This window comes from Gossypium hirsutum, chromosome A01, assembly GCF_007990345.1.
Source record: "Gossypium hirsutum isolate 1008001.06 chromosome A01, Gossypium_hirsutum_v2.1, whole genome shotgun sequence".
NCBI lineage: Eukaryota > Viridiplantae > Streptophyta > Magnoliopsida > Malvales > Malvaceae > Gossypium > Gossypium hirsutum.
The window spans coordinates 102,120,207-102,135,059 of record NC_053424.1 but is presented as its reverse complement, the minus strand read 5'-3'; the positions used below and the strand labels follow the sequence as shown (position 1 = coordinate 102,135,059).

The window sequence follows — 14,853 nt, the reverse complement described above, 5'->3', positions numbered from 1 at the left end:
TTGTTGAACCATTTGTTAACAGAAACGGTTGGCCTAATGCAAGGCTCCTGGTCTTAACCAATGAAACCAGACAAAGATTTGTCCTTAATTTTGTATGTCAGCCGGATTTGGCCTGCATCAATATGACAAGCATTAGAAATATCAAATAAGTCTTAAAGAATGGCGGAAATAACATCTTCTTTTAAATATATAAAAAAAATTCCTAAATTAACTAATTTCATTAACATATTTTGAAATAATCCAAAAAAGTAATATGGTATGGAAATAATTTTAAAAAATACAATAATGTAATTAAGAAGGCTAAATTGCTGTACTCAAAGTCTGTTTTAATTTATAAATTTTGAAAAAAGCAATTTGATTATTTTAATTTCTAGAGGAACTTTTAGCAAGTTAGAAAAAGGTGTGGATAATATTTTAATGTTGCAATAAAACATTGAAAATTTCATGTAATGTGTTTTAATATAGATAATGAATATGTGAATAATCTATATTACAATTATTCCAAAAATTAATGTAGATAATGCCACTTCATCATCTTTTAAAGAAATAACACTACTATTATATACTCTTCCGTACAATATATCCTCTCATTTAATGTAAATTGTCTATTTAAATATTAACTAATTATGATAAAAATAATGAGTAATTATAAAAAAATGGAAAAAAAGGATAAATATAATAAATAATAAATTGAAAAAATAACATAAATATAAAAAATAAAAATCAATACAAAATGTTTTAAAGATATTTTAATATGTAAGCCTTAATGTATTTTAATCTAGTTCTTATGAAAAATGAGAGGGAAAATTTGAAATATATGTCATATTTAAAATAAAATTAGGGATTTAGGCCATTTTTATTAAAAATTAAGGAAATAAGTCGATTTTGGAAAAGAAGGCAAAAACGTGTTGTGTAGGATGCACTTTTAGGTGACATGGCATGGGGCAGGGCAAAAATGCGCCCTGTAGGATGTTTTCAAGTGACATGAAGGAGAGAGAGTGAAGATGCATTCTATAGGGTGCGTTTTTGCCCTGCCCCATGCCACTTTCTGCAACACCCTATACCCGACTCAATCCAAGCTATAAGATGTCACATTCGTTACCAGAGCAACTGCGATCAATTACATTCATTTTATACCATTAAACATTTCAATTGCGCGTAATATAATCATAAAATACGATATAAAATCATTTACAAGTCTTATATGAGCTTACGAAAGCTCTTTTTCTTACCTGAGGTCGAATTAAGATTAAATTGCAATGCTTTCAAAGTCCCAAGTTGACGTAATGACTTTAAAGGTTCCTTGTCACAATACAACATACTGACTAGGCTCATCGTGACGCAACCGTCTACTTCCAAAAGGTCCAATTCAGTACCTATTCAATTTACTCCAAGTACACAAGTCAAATCTTTCTTTCAATCAAACCAGCAAAGATACCATAACCCAATGTTCATTCATAAACAGTTGCACAACTTACACATTGCATCATATCAAAACACCATTTCAACTTATTTACTAACAGCATTTTACACACACCTCTAAGTATTAACTTTAAAATACCAACTCGATTCATCTACTTTAAAACCATATATGATCATCAACTTCATTCCAATGTCAAAAATTTCAAAAACATAATTTGAACCATATTATTATGTCATATCTAGCTAACCATTACTAGCTCAACTTCAACATTATTATATTATGCAAAAATCGACTCAACTTAGATCCATGCTATATATTTAATTGAAACGAGGCTATACAAACATTGTTGAGTTGAGGATCTCTAGTTGGATGCTGAAACACTTCTCATAACCTTGAGAATAAATTATACATGCGTATAGAAAAAATAAATCGTATGCTAAGAAATAAAGCTTAACGATATTTCCATGATTCAAGTCACAAAATGAACATATTGGATATAAGCATTCAATCCAAATATGCCACAATTCAACCAAATTAGTCCGTGAGTCAATACTCAAATGACATTCTTATACATTGTTTCAATAGACAATCTAACTAGACATACTATACCATACATTCTATTAACAAAGATATAATCATTTCCAATTCAAATTTATATATTCATGAATGCATCATTATGATATTTAATCTTATTTCATCCAATGTTATTTAATCATTTATTTTATAATTAACTTTTCTTTCTCCAATCTACTAACTCGTTCGAGTTTGATTCGATGCCTAAGGCTAGTATAAACCGATTCACATAGTTTTCACATACTGTTGTATATCACATTTCGTATGAATTATTTGATCATATCATGTTCAGTTCTAAATCCAATACGTTTGCTTTCCTTCTGGGAGAAAATAAGTTTTTGATAATTTTAGTTTTGATGATGTCTATTGTTTTGGTTCGAGTTTTAGCAGTTGTAGATTTTAGTGCATCATCCTTCATTTGAATTACTTGTATAGAATATACTTTAGGCGATTATTTTTGAAGTCTTTGAAAAAAATAGTTAACATAAATTGTTTTTGGTCAAAATTAAAGTGTCCACTATCGGTAACAGTGATTAATGCTTCTGTCATTGTGGGTAGTTTTTAGAAACAAACGTCTGACCATGAAATATGCTTCATTCTCATGAGTAGGGATTGTTTTAATTAACATAGGATGCATGAAGGGTTGGTTGTTCGTATATGCATACCCAAATTGCTGTAGTTATTTGAAGGGGAAAATGGCATATGGCAAGGAGCGGTGTGTTGATGTTTTGTTTGTCTTCACTTGACAACAATTGAGTGTTGAGAAAGAATGCGCGGGAAGCATCCTCAACATTTTCTTTTTGGGCTTATTTGAACAACATTGTTAATGAAATATCTGTCATTAGTTTGGTAAAAAATGTGACCGTAGATATTAAATAGAAATATGGAGGCAGGGTGGGTGGGTGAAAATTTTCAACTCTTTAAAGCTGCACATGGGGGAGTCTTGGATCTACCAAAGTATTGCCCATTTTTATTAGCTCAGATCAGATCCCTTCAAATTAATTTATCAATTGAATGAAATCAGCCCTTTCATGAAAATTAGAATTAATTGAGTGATTTGAGTATTGTTATTAATACAAGAGGATAATGGTTAAAGTCTGTTTAAGTATATTATCTTCTTATTAATAAAGTTAAAAAGAGAGATGATCACAACTTATACTAAAATTATTAAAAAAAATTATATCAAATTATTCAAAAAGGTAACTACAAACTCCGAATATGAACTATAAAATAGACATTAAGTATATAAAAAAATTATCCTTATTTTAAAAAAAAAACTTAAAATGTTTTAGGATAATTTTCTACTTGTAGTAACGATGTTTTAGCCAAATTTTGAATCAGTTAACAGATAATAAATTTCATATTTCATTAACTTTTGAAATAAACAGTTAGCAAATGAAAATGATTAAATAAAGAAAAAACAGTTAAATCTGTTTTCAAAATTTTTAAAAATAAAAATAAAAATAAAATCAACGTAATTTAAAATATGTGCATGGATTAAAACACACACAGCAACGATAACAAAAATACCAAATCCATAACAAAAGAAAAAAAAAAAGTTTCCTCTTTCTCCTCCTACAATTGCGACTTGTCGTAGCCCTTTCTGCTTTCACCGCTGTTTATTTTAAAAAAAAGCACATTAGTTCACAACAACTCACCCTTTTTCAACTCTAAACAGTAAACCTTCTCCCACTTTTTATTCTTATTCCTTTCTTCTTTGCTACTGTTTCCTTAGCTGCCTCCACTGCCACACTTTCCTTTTCTTTCTACCTACATTTCTACTCTCGTTTTGTTTCCCATTTTATATGATTCTTCTCTTCATCGGATGTTCTCTGTAAGTTTTTTTTTCTTTAATTATGTTTGCATGAAATGGGTTGCTTGTCTTTTGTCTATCTGATGCATAGATTCTTTCTTTTTTTAAGTTTTACTTCAGCCTTGTCTAATTAACTCTCTTTTTTCTTCTGCTGTAAAATAAGGGTTTAATTTGTTCTTTTTGACTCTGTCTTTAGTTTGAGTTATCAAATGGTAGCATGATTGGTTGTTAACCTCTTTTTTTTTTTGAATTATATATATATTATCCATTGGATATTTAGTGGTGGAGGCCCTCTTGAGAATCATGTACAGTAGGGTTCTTTTTAGCTTGATAAAGAAACATTTCTAATCTGTAATTTTTTTCCCTTAAAATTATTATTATTATTTTTATTTTAGCTTTAATAAATTAAACATTTGGAATACATGAACTTGATGAATGGAGACTATATTGGTAAGAATGATTTGGACCCACGTTTTGTTTTCAATTTGGTTCCTTCTCTTCTCTGCTTTGGTTGTTAGCGAGTCGGTTTTCCTGCCAAAGTCTTTTTCTTTTCTTCCATTTTTCATTTGCTTTAAACACTGTAATTCTTGTTCAATCTCTTTCAATGTATACTGTTTCTGATTATGCTTTTCCCCTAAATACAGATCTTTAATGTATGGTTTTCAAAAACATGAAGCCATTTGATTGATCATATTGATTAAGAGTGAACGCCGTAATTTCTTCGGAGACCAAACAATGGTTCTTGGCCTAAGAACTAAGAACAGAAAAGGCAACTCATATCAGGTTTATTACATTGTATATGTAAATGAAATTAATCCTTGGACACCATTGCAGTCTTTGCCAGCGGCTCAATCTTTATTGCTTCAATGGGAAAATGGTGATAAGAGTTCTGGGTCCTTGGTTTCTAGTTTTAGGAATGGGAAAATCGAGTTTGGCGAGTCTTTCAGGCTTCAAGTAACTTTATCTCTGGAATCATCCCGTAAGAGCACCAACCGTGATGGTTTCCAGAAGAATTGTTTAGAGTTCTACTTGTATGAGCCTCGAAAGGACAAGGTGGCAAAGGGTCAACTTTTAGGATCTGCTGTTGTAAACCTTGCAGATTATGGGATTATCAGGGAAACTATAAGCATTAGCACTCCTATTAACTTGAAGAAGAGTTCAAGGAACATAGAACAGCCCGTTCTTTATCTTACTATCCAGCCATTTAATAAAGGTAGCTCCAGCTCATCATCGAAAGGCAGCTTGCCAAAAGAAGTATCACTTGAAAAGGATGGGAGTGAATCTGTTTCTGGATCAATAAATGAAGGGAATGATGAGGAAACTGAGATTGCCTCTTTTACTGATGATGATGATGATGATGATGATCTTTCCTCACATTCATATCGGACCGTTTCTTCATCTGTTTTTGATTCTTCTAGGGAGTCACATAGCCAACATGAGAAGGTTTTTAAATTCATTATTCTCCTTTCGTTGTTTATTTCTAGTTACATTGAATTGTCTCTATAATGTCTTTGAACAGAGGTTTGAAATTGGGTCGGATTTAAGATTTCTGAAATTGACTAGGCAGACTTTGGTTCTTGAAGCATTGCCATAATTTACATTTTCATGCAACTAAGAAATACTTATGCTTTCACAATTCTAGATTCTGCTCTTGGTGGTGTTATTATTTGATGCACATGCATCTTTCTGAAAAGCTAAAGAAATATCAGGATTTTTGTGCTTTAGTTTAGTTTTTATTGTATAATTAATATAGGGAAGGGGGAGCAAACTTGGGACCATTTTTGAGGTAAGATATGGCTGGCAATTAGGCCATACCTCAGCTTGAAAATTGCTAGGAGCAATAAGTTGAGCAACATTATTTTTTCGGTGATAAATTTGTAGGGGAGAAATATGATCCCCTTTTAACCACTACATAAGCGAATATGTCAGTTTTGGGCAGTCACTCAGATTGCAGTTCCTTAGTTACCAGCATGCTTCTATTCTAGGAGGACTGTAGTAGTTCTTGTTAATTTGGTGGCTCATAGCTGTCATCCTAGAAAAGCTAGTATTTCTGAATGTTTAATAGCAAGTCACTATTGACTACAGATTGGATTGGAATCACCAAATGGTGCTATAGGAAGACTTGGGCTCAGTCTTCCTTCTGATGGAACATCTGCAAACTCAGGGGTAAGTCCGGCGGTTGAAGCATTCAAACAAGTAAATGGGAATACATCTCATTTATCTTCAATGTACTTGTCCTCCAATCCTGAGAATCCTATAAGTCATCCAATGGGTAAAGTTTCTTCCTCAGAGGCATGTGTAGCTGTTCCAGTAGATGTGAACTTGAATCATGTAAAAGATAAAGACTCCCATAGCAAAAGAGAGGGAGCTAGAAAAGCATGGAGGCATGACCAAAGCCATGTAAACAGACATTTAAGTAGCAATTCACGTGTTGGCCACTGGAAGGGAAATGCTGAAAAGTCACCATGGGAAGATGAGCTGGATAACCAGATTTTGGGCCCCGAGGAATTTTCTCTTCAGGACAGGTTAGGTTTTAGACCACCTCAAGATTCTATGAGAAAGCAAGTTGCATTGAGGAGTAACACTTTTGCATCCAGCTCGACAACAACTGAAGTGAAAGGTGGCTTCCTTGCAAATGATAGGCAAAAGCGTGTGACACCTGTTCAGTTGCATGTTGACAAAGGTACGAGTAATGGACTATCAAAGATCCAGTTTATGGAGAAGGCGAAGGAAAATTATATCCCTGAGAAGACTTCTAATGGTACCACAAGTGATATACTTGGTGCAAGGGAAGAAACTGTAAACAGCTTTTCTAACCGCAAAGTTGACTCAGGTAACAGTTATGGACCGCTAAAGAAAACTGAGTTCACAAAGAAGGCAAAGGAAAATGATATTCCTGAAAAGATTCATCATAGTTCTACAAGTGACACATGTAATAAACGCAAAGAAAATACAAAGAGCTTTTCCAACAGCAAAGTTGAGTTGGAATCCAAAATTGAAATGCTCGAAGAAGAACTAAGGGAAGCTGCTGTTGTTGAGGCTAGTCTTTATTCCATTGTTGCTGAGCATGGAAGTTCTACAAACAAGGTTCATGCTCCAGCTAGACGACTTTCTAGATTCTATCTTCATGCTTGTAAAGCAAATACCCAAGATAAGAGGGCAAGTGCTGCAAGGGCTGCAATTTCAGGATTGGTATTGGTCTCTAAAGCATGTGGAAATGATGTTCCAAGGTGTGCACTAACACTTTCCATAACTTTTTTCCTTTTTAGAAAATGAATCTAGGAGATTTTAGCTGCCACATTAACAATTGTTAAAGATGCCAATTCGGTTTGCATGTACAAATTTAAATTTAATCTTCTGTGGCCCTAAGCTGACATTCAGACTGCAGATAAATTTATTTTTTTCTCATACCTATGCACACCCTTGTTTCCCAATTCCACTTCTGTTTTATTTTTTCAAGTGCTTCCCTCTTTGTGTGTACCTTTTACCTGATATTTGTTTGATCAATTTCTTTTCCATTTTCACAGGTTAACCTTCTGGTTATCAAATTCAATTGTATTGAGAGCAACTGTTAGCCACGCAATTGGTGAAATGCAGCTATTTTCGGAAGGTTCTGATGACTGGGTGGATCCTCGGACATTTTTACTTGCATTGCAAAAGTTTGAAGCTTGGATCTTCTCCAGAATTGTCGAGTCTGTGTGGTGGCAGGTCAATCCTTTCTTTAAGCTCACATCATAATGTCTTCAGAAGTTATACCTGACATTATTTCCCTCTATATACTTGCTAGACTTTGACTCCATATATGCAGTCTACTGCTGCAAAGAGCTTATGCTCGAAGAAAAACTCTAGCAGAAGATATGGATTAGGTGATCTAGAGCAGGGGAGTTTTTCAGTTGAGCTTTGGAAGAAGGCTTTTAAAGATGCCTGTGAGAGGCTTTGTCCCATTCGAGCATGTGGGCACGAATGTGGCTGCTTAGCTGTGCTGGCTAAATTGGTATTATGATATACTATAGCTTGTTTTCATCTATGCATAATAAACTTGGTCCTGGGTCTTATGCTTATTCATGTTCATAATGTCTCTTTGTAAAGAGATGAGGCCATGTCCTTGTTTCTTATGATTTTATTATCTAATTGGAAGGCTGTTGAAATGCGAATTTGAGATAAACATTGTTGTCTGTTCATCATTAGGTCATGGAGCAATTGGTGGGTAGATTAGATGTTGCAATGTTCAATGCTATTCTTCGTGAATCAGCTGAAGAAATGCCAGCAGACCCTGTTTCTGATCCAATAAGTGATTCAAAGGTTCTTCCTATTCCTGCAAGCGAATCAAGCTTTGGGGCAGGTGTACAACTGAAAAATGCTGTGAGTAATGGGTTCCCTGTCCTTTATGTGCAACATCTGATCTTGTTTCCATATATTTACGGGGAACTTGTATATGTGCTTCAAAAATATGCATTTATGGAACTTAGGTCTAAAACTGATATGCTGGACACAGTTGAATCTACCAATACCTGCAAATTTGGCCTATTGATATGTTTCACAGCCACAGAAGTTTACTCCTTTAAAGAAGCTAAATGCTTGCACCTTGTGATTTCTTGCTCCAAATGTTATGTCAACAGAAAATAAAAAATTGTGATTAGTATTTAATACTGCTTCACAGAAAATTGTTTTAATAATGACAGAAGAATACAAAAGCTTATTACATTTCTAGCGTTTTACTGAAAGGATCCATTTCTGTTGGCCCTGTGTTACCAGATTGGAAACTGGTCAAGATGGCTAACAGATCTATTTGGCATTGATGATAATGAGAGTCCTGAAGATAGCAACGAAGTAGGTGACAGCAAAAATGCTGCATGTGAGGGTTCCTTCAAGTCCTTTTGCCTCCTGAATGCATTGAGTGATCTCTTGATGCTTCCATTGGAGATGCTTGCGGATAGGTCCACAAGAAAAGAGGTATAGTTCTGGAATTACTGAAATGTTTCTTTTAAGGGTTAAATCGTTATTTAAGGCTTGAACTTGGAAACTTTTCCCATAATGAGGCTTGAGTTTTTTTTTTTTTTTGGGTTTAAGTTAGGTCTTGGATTTAACAATTGTTTTCACATTGGAGCCTGGACTAGGCAATTATTCCCACTTTAGGGTTTGAACTTTTTTTGTCCAAGTTAGACCCTTAACTTGGCAATTGTTCCCACATTGGGACCTAAACTTGCAATTGTTCCCTTATTGGGGCATAAACTTTAGGATTTTACTAACTTGGACAAAAAAAAAAGTTCAAGCCCCAATGTGGGAATAATTGCCAAGTTCAGGGCCTAACTTGGCCAAAAAAGAAGTTTAAACCCCAACTGGGAATAATTGCCAAGTTCAAGGCCTAACTTGAACAAAAAAAAAAGTCAGGCCCCAATGTGGAAAAAGTTGCCAAGTTCAGGCCCCAAAATGTGATTTAACCCTTCTTTTAATTTCAGTAAACCAATATTTTATACCTCATTCCTCTGTCACCTAGTATTCCTGTCTGTTAATCTCATCTTCCCTTTGAATTTTATTGTTGAAGGTATGCCCCAGGTTCAGCGTCTCACTCATCATCAGGGTTCTTAACAATTTTGTACCTGATGAGTTCAACCCTAATCCAGTTTCTCAGGCAGTTTTTGAAGCATTGGAAAAGGTTTGTCATAAAACAATATAAAAGTTCTGCTTTAAATATAACTGTCCATTTCATTCATTAATTACCCTACAATGTTGCAAGTTGTGTTGCTGAGTTTTTTTTTCCGAGACTGATCTTTTTTTTTTTTCTGTTCTCTTATTCAGGATCTTTCTGAGGGTGGGGAAGAGTCTATCACAAACTTTCCATGTATGGCTACGCCTATTGTCTATTCGCCACCTTCCGCAACTTCCCTAACCGACATTATACAAAGCCAAGTCATGGAAAGGAGTAAGTCATTGGTACTTAGAAAATCATACACTAGTGATGATGAGCTTGATGAATTGGATTCACCCATGACCTCGATCATGATTGAGAACCCCCGCGGTTCTCCCAAAACCAATTGGATGAGAACGGGAAAGGGGGGCCGGAAAGTTGTTAGATATGAGCTAATCCGAGAGATATGGAAGGATGGTGAGTAGCAATGTTTATTTTTCATCCAACCGTGTCTTTTTTTGTATATAAGCACGTGAGCATAGGCTGGTTTTGTTAAGTTGTTGAGATTTGTTGGAGTTGAGCAAGAATTGGTATTTTCCTTCATATCATCGTACATATGTTTCTACGAATCCCTATTGCCTACTGCATCGGTTGCTATGATAATAAAAGGAAGAGGATTTCAAAGATTTCTTAAATTCTGCTTTATATCATGTGATGTTATAGTCAAGGGTTCTTTTCCTTGATTTCTCCCATTACCCTCTTTATTCTTTGCTCTTTTTCAAAACAAAGAAACTGCAATTTGAGGATATAAAGATTCAGTGGCGGAACCTGAAAGTTTTGGGGTTTAATTAAAAGTTTTCAAAAATTTTAAGGTTTAATGATTTTTCAAAAAAAAGAAAAACTAGGGGTCCAATTAATTTTTTAAAAAAAAGTGAAAAATTCATGAGAATTTTTAAAAAATTTAGAAAGTAGACATAAGATTTTCAAAAAAAAAAAAGTTAAAGGGCTTAATGGTAAATTTTCAAAATTTTAAGGGGCAAGGCCTCTCTTGCTCCTATGCTCCACCCTAGGAAGAAAATGCTGGAATTCAAAATTCATATTTATCAGATGCAAGACTGTAAATTGAGGAAAAGGAAAAAGAAAGTGAATGTGAATGTGAATGTGGGAATTTAAAATTCAGATCTATTGTTGTTACATGAACCAACAAATTATAATTCAATTTTTTTTTTATGAGCAAAGAGTGTGTTCCTTTTGTTTTTGGATAAATACTCTGATCAAAAACAAAATTTTACCTTATTTCATATTCTAATGTCTTCTAGTTGAGTTTCCTTTGTTGTACCACATTCTTTTTGTACAAAAAAACAAAAGGCCATAGTCTAGAGAGAGCATTGGATGCCACCTCATGGATTCTATATACTAACGAGTTAACTTAGGGATTATATATTAATGACTTGGCTTTATTGTCTTAATGAAAAGAGTGCCATATAAAGAAGAATATATTTGTTCTTTGCAAGGTCATGGACCTTTGATCTAAATCAGGCCATTTCACATAAGATTATTTAGAATCCATAAATGAGAATTTTACTCCAAGAACTTGGTACAGTTCGTATCATTACATTCCCAACGGCATTACAGTACAGAATTCCTAGCATCACTTGTTTTAGGGTGCAATTATCCCCAAGTTATCTTTTCTTCCACCTGCTAAAAACCACCAACACCACTACTATCAGTGTTCCAGTAATCTGTTAGGAGCAATTGCTATTGTTAATTTATTATTGGCTAATTGCAGACCTAAAATGAACTTTTCTAACTGTAGCATACAAGTCAACATTATAGGACAAAAGGAGGGCAATTTAGTTCTACAAAGGAAGACGGCATATCATCAGAGTATATGACCTTTTTCTTTTAACCATGAAAAAAAGAAAGAGCATGTGACCTTTTTCAAGCCGTCTCAGAAAAATACCCTCGATTAAGATAGGTATTACATGAAGGGTAAAAAATCAGTAATGATGTTGTCAGTAACATGTCATGTCACTTGCAATGAACATAAAACAAGTGAAACAAGATATCTTACGGTTTAGAAGAGGCACTGTTTTCTGGACTCATCAATACATCATAGTGTCCGTAACCATGATACAGAACTTTGATGGGGTTTTCCTTACCATACTCTTGACCATACTCGGATATAATTTTGAGGGTACCCGCATTCTTATCCCTCATGTAAACTGTTATTGGGGTCCTGTGGATGAAATATATATCATGTTAAGAGATTAGAAAATTTTGAGATATTGATAACAATAAATTTAGTTATATTCCTATTCATCTGAGCATCTCATAGAAGCAAAAACAATAAATCACAGGGCTAATGTGATTCGGTTTCAGTTAACAAATTTTCATCTTATTTAAAAGTGATTGTTGCTCGTAATAACTCAGAGGTGGCGAAGCCTATCTGGAAAATTGTTTGTATGATTAATAATCAATGAAGTATTCAAAGGTTAAGTTTATTTGCAGTTGAGGACTAAAGAAAGCTAAGCAAACTATTGATCAATTCCTAAATCAAAATCTAATTTCTGAATATAATACATTCTTCTATTTGATTTTTTTTTTGTATGTGCGTGTGTGTGTGTGTGTGTGTTAGAATTATTCTATTTGATTTATAGGCCAAGTTTGATGAAAGAAATCATAGACCAAGTAGTAATCTTCGTTTTTTTTTTTTTTTGGACCAGCAAGTAGTTATCTGGAACTAAATGTACCTTTCACTTCAACCACAGACAGACATACATATATATATACATGTATATATAATTCATAATTGCACGGGGCATAAATATTAGCTGATAAGCATATCCTGAAAAATAAGTTTGATGTCGAAAGCTAACAGAAAAGAAAAGAAAACTCACTGTAGGACATGTGAGCACATTAGCAGCTCAGGTTCTCCTCCCCAAATATGAGGCTGCCGCATCTGCACAACATAGTTGTCAAAATCACCCTCAAGGAACCTGCAAAAAGGTGTCAAGACTTACTTTCTTGTAGTGTCAATGAATTGAAATTTGAAAGGGAGATGCTAATCAATAAATTTTTTCAGCTTATCTCAGGAGATACCCCTAATTGTCCTACTTACTAGCAGAACCAATAGTTCAAGCTTTAGTAACAACCAAGTAAAAGATATGCAGTCCTCTTCAACAACTTAATAGATCTTCCCAAAGAAGAAAAGCTTACCATTCAGTGTCTGCCCGCCTCTTGATGAATTCATCAACAACCTGTCAAGACATGTAATCTTTTATTGTAAGGAGAAAAATGTTCGAAGTAGTAGAAAAGGAAGCTGCACGTGGTTGATTGAGGGCCAATACAAAGTTAAAGCAGAAAGACATGAAAATGGATTGCATAGAAACAAAATTCCCTAGGGCTGAATGTATATGCCAATATGAAGTTAAAGCAACAAAGACATCTGCAGCTAACACAAAAATGAAAAGGGATTGCATAAAAAAAAATTAAATTCCGGAAAACCCATCAGTAGCAAGTACAACTAAAAACCAATTGATGCTTCATATAAAAGAGTAAAATAGAAAAGAAATGTACTTTATCTCTGAGTTCATCAGCAAGATCTTTCTGACAGCTCTCACTTGGAGACTGCTTCCCTGACCTCAGCCAAGCACCATGAATTACTGACCGGAACAAACATCTCCCATCACCAGGAATGCCTGCATTCAACAACAAGCTAAAATCTCAAAAACATGCATTATGCCAAAAGCATATAGTTTTCCAATCATGAATAAGTTCGAACATAAAATGGGTTTGGTGCATATGGAATTAGACACAAGCATGTATTTCAGTCGATCATAAATAAATTTACTGCCCAAACAATTCGCATAACATTATCAAGAAATTAATGGAAGTGAAGAAGACAACTCTTCAATTTTTAGCTAAAATCCTATCAAGTTCTTTGTTCAAACTTTCAAAAGATTAAGTAATTATTAAAAAAAAAAAAGGACCTTCGCCGAATTCCATAATAATTGCAACAATGAACGACCTCACAATTTCAAAGGTAATGAAAGGGCAAGAAAGAAGAGAAAACCATTATTAATCCAAACAAGTATGAAAGCCAAAATACAAAATCATCACAAACAAGTCAAGCCGTCCAAGACGAAGTAAAGAATCTTACTTAAAAAAAAAATTCACGAAGTAAAGAATCTAATTTTGCAACAAAAGGAAAAGTTTACAAATATAAAAAATCAAGATAAGGTGGGAATTGGAAGGTTACCAATCCAAGTTTCCTGTTTAGGCATTCGTTTCATATTTTTTTTAAACTAAATTTGAAAAGAGAGAGAGAGAGAGAGGAAAATCCTGAAAATCAATCAATCGACGAACAGTGCGGTTTTTGTGCAGGGAAAAAGAAAAAGATTTACCGGTGAATAAAATTGGGGAGGGAGGTTGAAAGTGATGAGAGAATAATTTTCATTGTTTGTGGTTGGATTGCCAATTTTAGAGAATCCCATTCCACTTCCATGCTTTTCCTCCTTTTGTTTTCATTAATAATTACACAAGCAGAGAAGAGAGGATAGTAATACGTGGCCATTTATTATTTGTTGACATGAGGGCGACCAAATTGCAATTGCTTATTGTATCCGTTAAACTATTATTCCCGCTAAAATTTATAACTGCCGTTCTTTTGTCTGCCTGTTCTATTTGAACAAAAAAAAAGAGTTAATTTCTGCTATTAGTCCCTGTATTCTTAAATATTTATAGATTTAATCCTTATACTTTTATTTGGTCATTTTTTGGTCCTGTACTTTTTAAAATTTAAAATTTTAGTCCTCACCAAACAGTAACTGTTAAATTCATTATGTAAAGTTCTACTATTTCTAAAATATGATGCTTCAAATATATTATCATATGTGTATTGTCATTTTAACTTTTTAATTTTACATAATACTCATTAAAAATCTAGTTAATGGATTAACGAATGTTATTTTCGTCAAGACTAGAATTTCAAAATTCAAAAAATATAGAGACTTTAAATGTCCAATTGAAGAAAATGGACTAAATCTATAATTGTATGCTTAGTACAAGATTAGTAATTAAATTTAATCTTACATATTTAATTGCTACAAATTGGGTTAAAACTAAAAATTTGAAAAGTAAGGGGACTAAAATAACCAATTTGAAAAGTATAAGGACTAAAATTGAACAAATAAAAGTATAAGGACTAAATATACAAAATTCATAAAATATAAGGATTAATAACAAAATTTAACCAAAAATAGTAGTGAGCCAGCGCCTTCGGTACGCTTTCTCGTCTTCAACTTTCTGTCTTGTAGTTGACCTTCGTTGGATTTTTGACTTTTAGTTTTTGACTTAATATAAAGATTTCTGAAAAGTCGATACCTCTGACAGTTGACAGTTAACAAATAGTTA

The 14,853-nt window shown here is 33.6% G+C and overlaps 2 protein-coding genes across 5 annotated transcripts; one reads left to right on the top strand and one right to left on the bottom strand.

The window, feature by feature from the left end:
- Positions 1-3,559: 3,559 nt before the first annotated feature.
- On the top strand, positions 3,560-10,124 carry LOC107916565 (uncharacterized). Its single transcript, XM_016845843.2, has 9 exons — positions 3,560-3,830; positions 4,454-5,252; positions 5,895-7,039; positions 7,337-7,517; positions 7,597-7,803; positions 7,998-8,171; positions 8,565-8,762; positions 9,355-9,465; positions 9,609-10,124. The coding sequence occupies exons 2-9, from the start codon at positions 4,545-4,547 to the stop codon at positions 9,921-9,923; spliced, it is 3,039 nt and encodes a 1,012-aa protein (XP_016701332.1). The 5' UTR covers positions 3,560-3,830; positions 4,454-4,544; the 3' UTR covers positions 9,924-10,124.
- A 750-nt stretch (positions 10,125-10,874) lies between these two features.
- On the bottom strand, positions 10,875-13,937 carry LOC107916656 (OVARIAN TUMOR DOMAIN-containing deubiquitinating enzyme 4). 4 transcript variants are annotated; one of them, XM_016845975.2, is made up of 6 exons: positions 13,700-13,937; positions 13,018-13,139; positions 12,658-12,698; positions 12,339-12,437; positions 11,513-11,677; positions 10,875-11,139 (listed from the first exon to the last, which is right to left on the bottom strand). In XM_016845975.2, exons 1-6 carry the CDS (start codon positions 13,731-13,733, stop codon positions 11,121-11,123), a joined length of 480 nt encoding a protein of 159 aa, XP_016701464.1. In that variant the 5' UTR covers positions 13,734-13,937; the 3' UTR covers positions 10,875-11,120. The 4 variants fall into 4 exon arrangements, with proteins under 4 accessions (XP_016701464.1, XP_016701465.1, XP_016701466.1 ...); XM_016845976.2 differs by having other exon boundaries at positions 10,875-11,136; XM_016845977.2 differs by lacking the exon at positions 13,700-13,937 and adding an exon at positions 13,431-13,573.
- Positions 13,938-14,853: the final 916 nt, after the last annotated feature.